This window comes from Cariama cristata, unplaced genomic scaffold, assembly GCF_000690535.1.
Source record: "Cariama cristata isolate BGI_N322 unplaced genomic scaffold, ASM69053v1 scaffold4846, whole genome shotgun sequence".
Classification (NCBI taxonomy): domain Eukaryota; kingdom Metazoa; phylum Chordata; class Aves; order Cariamiformes; family Cariamidae; genus Cariama; species Cariama cristata.
Genome location: NW_009620262.1, coordinates 135,476 through 140,728, shown reverse-complemented (window position 1 = coordinate 140,728; position 5,253 = coordinate 135,476). Strand labels below are relative to the sequence as shown.

Below are 5,253 nucleotides of genomic sequence, written 5' to 3'. Positions count from 1 at the left end.
TTCAGCAATGCATATTTATTCACTGGTGACTTGTCCTAAGCTTCAGTTGTAATCTTGGCAATTAAATATCTTTGGTCCAACTTCTTAACCATTGTCTGTATCAGACTCTGTCTTGCAGTGAGATTCATTTGGTGAAGGAGTTATGTATAGATTCCCTGGGTAGTTTTCTCTGCCTCTTTCTCATCCCTCTAGGCCAAGGTGAGGACAAAATAACAAATAGCTGAGAACATCTTGCCGTGGGAGATTTTGCGATGGGAGTTTAGAACCAGCTTTCAACTCTGCTGTCCAGGGAAAAAAACATTTTGCTCACAAGTCCAAGTTACCTCATCTACGGAAGAGAGATATTACTTACCTGTTCTGCATGGGGGCTGTAAGAGTTCATAGTTTACATTAAGAAAGCACTTAGAACAATGTTTTAGAGGTGACGTACAGATGTTACTGTCACTTATTTACCAATAGAATTTCAACCTTACTTATATTATAATGGCAGCTACACAGCACATTAGCCATGGTTTCTATGCTCTGCTGTAAAATACAAATCATGCCAATTTTCATTTCCTCTAGTTCAAATGAGTATTTCTTTCCATCACAGTGCTCCAAGACTTGTGGGAGAGGTGTTAAGAAGCGGGATGTCTACTGCAAAAGTACCGGTTCTCCCAAGGTTAAAATCTTGCCTGACAGTATGTGCAGCAAAGACCATAAACCTGAATCCCAGCAGACCTGTGTGCTAGGACGCTGCCCCAAAAACGACCGACTCCAGTGGGTGATTTCTTCCTGGAGTGAGGTAAAGTGGTGCAGTTCCATGTCTCGGTGCCTTCCTTTGCTGCTCTTGGAAATGTTGACTCAGGGACACACAGAAACCATGTGGGGGAAAGAAAGCTCAGCTGTCATTTAAGAATCAGGTGTTCTAGGCAAGCTGCTATAAAAACACAGTTCTTTAGATCCCGATGTAGTTAGATGTACCCTGATGTCTTTGTTTTTCAGGACTTTCACTGACTTGGATTCATATTTCAGTTTATACATTACAGAACATGGTCTTTGTGGGTTTAGTTATATAACGCTTTTGTAGTTTCGCATAATTTGGGGTCTCTTGCATATAGCACATTCTCTATTATCTGAATGTGTTTCTATAGATTTAAAAGGTGTACTTTGCCTTTGCAGTGCTCAGCCTCCTGTGGACCAGGTGTACAAAAGCGAGAACTAAAATGCGGTGAGAAAAGCATCCATGGGAAACTGATCACCTTTCCTCAGAGAAGATGTAGAAACATCAAGAAACCAAACACTGACCTGGAAGAAGCTTGTAACAAGGGAGCCTGTCCAACGCAAATGTTGTATAACATGGTGTCTGGCTGGTATTCCTCTCCCTGGCAGCAGGTAGGAATGGGAAACTTTCTTGCCTCTCTCTCCCTGTCCCAGCTAGCACTCTTTCTCCAGCAATATTTCATGTCATGGCTTCTACGGAGGTTACAAAAGGAGCAAGTTTCTCCACACAGTAGTTCAAGCAGCGTTCCCTAGTGCTTTTCACCACCCAGCATTGAAGAAGGAAACAACTGCAATGTGGCTGCTGACTGTTGGACAGTGTATCCACCCTAATTAGAAGGTGAGGTTGCCGTGCCGGACTTAGAGAGCACCAAACGGAGAAAAGCCGCCATATCGTATGCCACAGAATGAATGCTAGCTGGAGTGGCACAAACACCTGGCAGGTGTAAAATGCTGAAGACCACGCCACTGTGACCATGGCAATGTGAGTCCAACCGACCTCGATTAAAGCTAGCTCCAGCCTTACACTGTGATGTAGTCAGAAGTCCGATTGAACGGAGGAGGTATCTCCAGCGTTAACAGCCCACAGGTGTCTCCTGCACGTAGCCATTCCCTAAAGAAGGTCGCACCACTCAGCCAATGAAACATGATGCAGCTGGTCCACATCCATCATGTACTCTGGTGCAGCCCATTGCTTTGTCCTGAAACTGAAGAATGTCACCTAAAAATGTTATTCATGCTTGAGAGGCACTACATTCCGTGCTCCTTTTCCAAGGCTTTCTTCTCAGTGTTCTTCAAACTGCACTGTGGTTGAACTATTACATATCTATATGCACAATGTATTTGAGCATCTGCACAGATTGCCTGGAATTCCCTAAATACTATGATTAATTACGGGATCAGCCTGTATTTGTTTCTACATTCTTGCAAACAAGCTTCTGTATTTCTGGAACTTATCTACTTTATGAGTCACATATCAATGAGACACACACTCATTTAATAACATTTACATGAAACAATGTATGCCTGACAATTCTAATCAGATGAAAATGATCACATTTATCTTAAAGACAACTTTTCATGAAACACATACAAGTAAAAGGCTTATTCATTTTAAAATACTTCATAGATCTTCCTGCAAACAGAGTGTTTTTCCCCAGATACTGCCATAATTATAGTTCCAATGGGAGTTTTATCTCAGTTCAGACAGCAGGATTGGGCCCAGGGGCTCAGAATTCAAAAGAAATCATTGCAGACAATCAGGAACAGGTTTTCTAAAATGTTCAATTTCTGTCTTGATGCCTAAGTAAGGACCCAGATTTTCAGCCGAGTCCTTAAATAACCAAATTTTCGGAAGGGAGAACAGATGCACACATCTTGGAAAAGCTGGTCCTGATGGGGGTTGCTGAACAGCAACACATCCGATCCTGACCGCTCTCGCTGTGACAGTCTCATCCGAAGCCCTTCAGAGTTACTCCTTTGGCTTTCATGGGCTCCCAGAGAGTCTCTGTAATGAAAGACAGCCTTTACTCTTTTCCTCTCTACAGTGTACAGTAACATGTGGAGGGGGAGTGCAAACCCGGAGCGTACAGTGCCTGCGCCAAGGAAGACCAGCTTCTGGGTGCTTGCCCCATCAGAAACCCGCAGTCCTGAGAGCTTGCAATACTAACTTCTGCCCAGTCCCTGTGAAAAGAGGTAAAACTCGGCTCTACATGCTTAGAACTCTATATCCAGCAAAAATCACCTTTTCCAGTTACACCCACTGAACATTAGTATTTGGCATGTTCCTTCATAAATTATTTCTTCCCAGACTCTTCTGCTTTACAGTTACTCTCTGATACTACAGCATCTCTCTTCTCAAAGTGAACCCTCTTAAAGCAGGCTTGACAGTATAACTGACACAGGAGATTTGAAAAACAGGGCTATGTTAAAAAAAAAGTATGTCAAAAAGTTATGTCTTTTGGTTCTGAGCTGCATCTTTACACTATCTTGTAGAATAACATAGAAGCATCCCATGGTGGTACTGGTTTATGATTAAAAATAGCAACTTTTGAGCTAAGCAATACGAATTTGCCATTTATTTTTAGAGAGTGGTGCATTAGCCCCAGCCCATATATTTGCTTACAAGCTGGTTACAGTTGGTGACTTCTTAACTGCGGGGACAAAAGCTCATGGAGGTCCAGGTTTGTCCCATATAACGCTAGTTATCTAGGTATGCGACAGCACTTTAAACATTAACTTTCCAAATACCATACATTAACTGTCTTGTTACCATTTTAAAACTGGGAGCTAAAAGTGAGCTCTGTAAAACCTAGGCCGGATTACAAGAGCAAGGTGGTAATAGAGTTAGGAGCAAAGGTCAGGCTCTGGCCCTGCATCTTGTAAATTGACATTGGCCAACCACCCCCACCTGTACCGATTCCTGGCATTCACTCTGCCCACGAACCCTGTAAAACCCAGCGACAGCTTAACAAACTGTTCTACGGCATCAACTTGAGACATACAGAGTATCAAACTGATACATGAGGGGACCTGAATCCAAACAGGGATATATAGGCGGAATGGTCCTAAAAGGGATCATTAAAGAGTTCTGCTGTTTTTATAAGTAAATGTTCTTAACACTTCGAATTAACCTTCCTAAAAGTTTCTGCTGTACTTCAGAGTTTCTGTTGTTACATCCTTTTCTGTCATGATATAGCAAGCACTTTTCTTTCATCCCTGCTTTCCTCCGCTATATTTCATGTCTGGAGTAATGTCTGTTATTAATTTTAGCCTTGGCCTGTTTCTCTCTCTCCTCACATCTGCAGGAGCCCTTTCCCCTTTATTATAACTGGGTTGTCAGGCTCTAGAGATCAATTCTCTCTTCACTGGTCTCTAACTTTCTGTCTAAACCAGCAAAAAGAGAGGGAACCATCTGTGCTGGAATCACATTGAAGCAAATCAGTCTCTATTATCAGCCGTGCAGCTCCAGCTCAGTGATCACAGTCAAGAAATTAATGTTTCAGAGAGAGTTTACACACTTCCCTAGACTAACTGGGTCATTTCCATCCCTCTGTTAGATACAGTTACGGTCACCGTAACTCCTAGTAAATCCAACTGCTTAAAATGAATGACAATTTAAACAACATATAAATGCTTGAGTAAACAGAAATATGGAACTGACGGCCTGATCCACATCCATTGAAGTTTGAGGGACTCTTTGTGTTCATTCCAATGGTCTTTGGATTAGGTCCCAAGAGTCAAGTACGGCCAAGAGGCCATCCGTACCTCTGTAGTGTTAGTATTGCACTCCAATCTCCCAAAGATACATTAAGATTTCTTAACGTTGTCTCCTCAGTGCTTATACATTTTTTTTAACCAGTAATTTATAATTTTTGAAAATTTACCCTTCCATGGCAGGAGAGCGTCTTCCTGACTTCAGGAGAACAGCTTCCCTCACTTCATGCTGTGCATGTTTTTCTTCTGTTGTCTGCTCTGAGTCCTCCCAGAGGCAAATTCTGTCTGGTGGACAGCAGGTGAAGTAACGTGAAAGCTGGTGCTGAGCTCCCAGTTGCATCCCTACTGACACTCAATTAAGAATAGAAAGGCAATGCTGTGGAGTGGAAAGGCCGCAGTACAGTACTGAGCTTCCTCATTCCTCAACAACTGTTTGTCTGAGGACAGTATTTTCTTTACATAACATTAGCATTTACAGACAGGCTTATTTTTTTAGAAACTGAGGGATAAAATGGCATATTTGAAAAAAAATTTATTATTAAATTATTTTCTTATTAATTCAAATAAATTTGAGGGTGATAAAGGTATATAAAATCACCTTTGCAATCATATAAAAGGGAATCAAAAAAAGCAAAGTGGTGACTACTCAAAAGAAGTTCCTATAGAGAGACAGAGAGGACTCCTGGCTTGCAGAATATGGAGAAGCTGTCTGTGCTATGTGAGGGAGCATTTATCTTCTGTGACTCAGCTTAGCTGATCTGAGAACACAGACAACAG

General features: G+C 41.9%; 1 protein-coding gene across 1 annotated transcript in view; it reads left to right on the top strand.

The window, feature by feature from the left end:
* Positions 1-5,253, top strand: part of ADAMTS18 (ADAM metallopeptidase with thrombospondin type 1 motif, 18) — a gene marked incomplete at its 5' end in the record, with an annotated part of 50,038 nt that overhangs the window by 43,084 nt on the left and 1,701 nt on the right. The window contains 3 exons of the mRNA XM_009701550.1: positions 593-784; positions 1,162-1,374; positions 2,808-2,955. Coding sequence (XP_009699852.1) covers positions 593-784; positions 1,162-1,374; positions 2,808-2,955 — 553 coding nt within the window. The remainder of the gene's footprint in view (positions 1-592; positions 785-1,161; positions 1,375-2,807; positions 2,956-5,253) is intronic.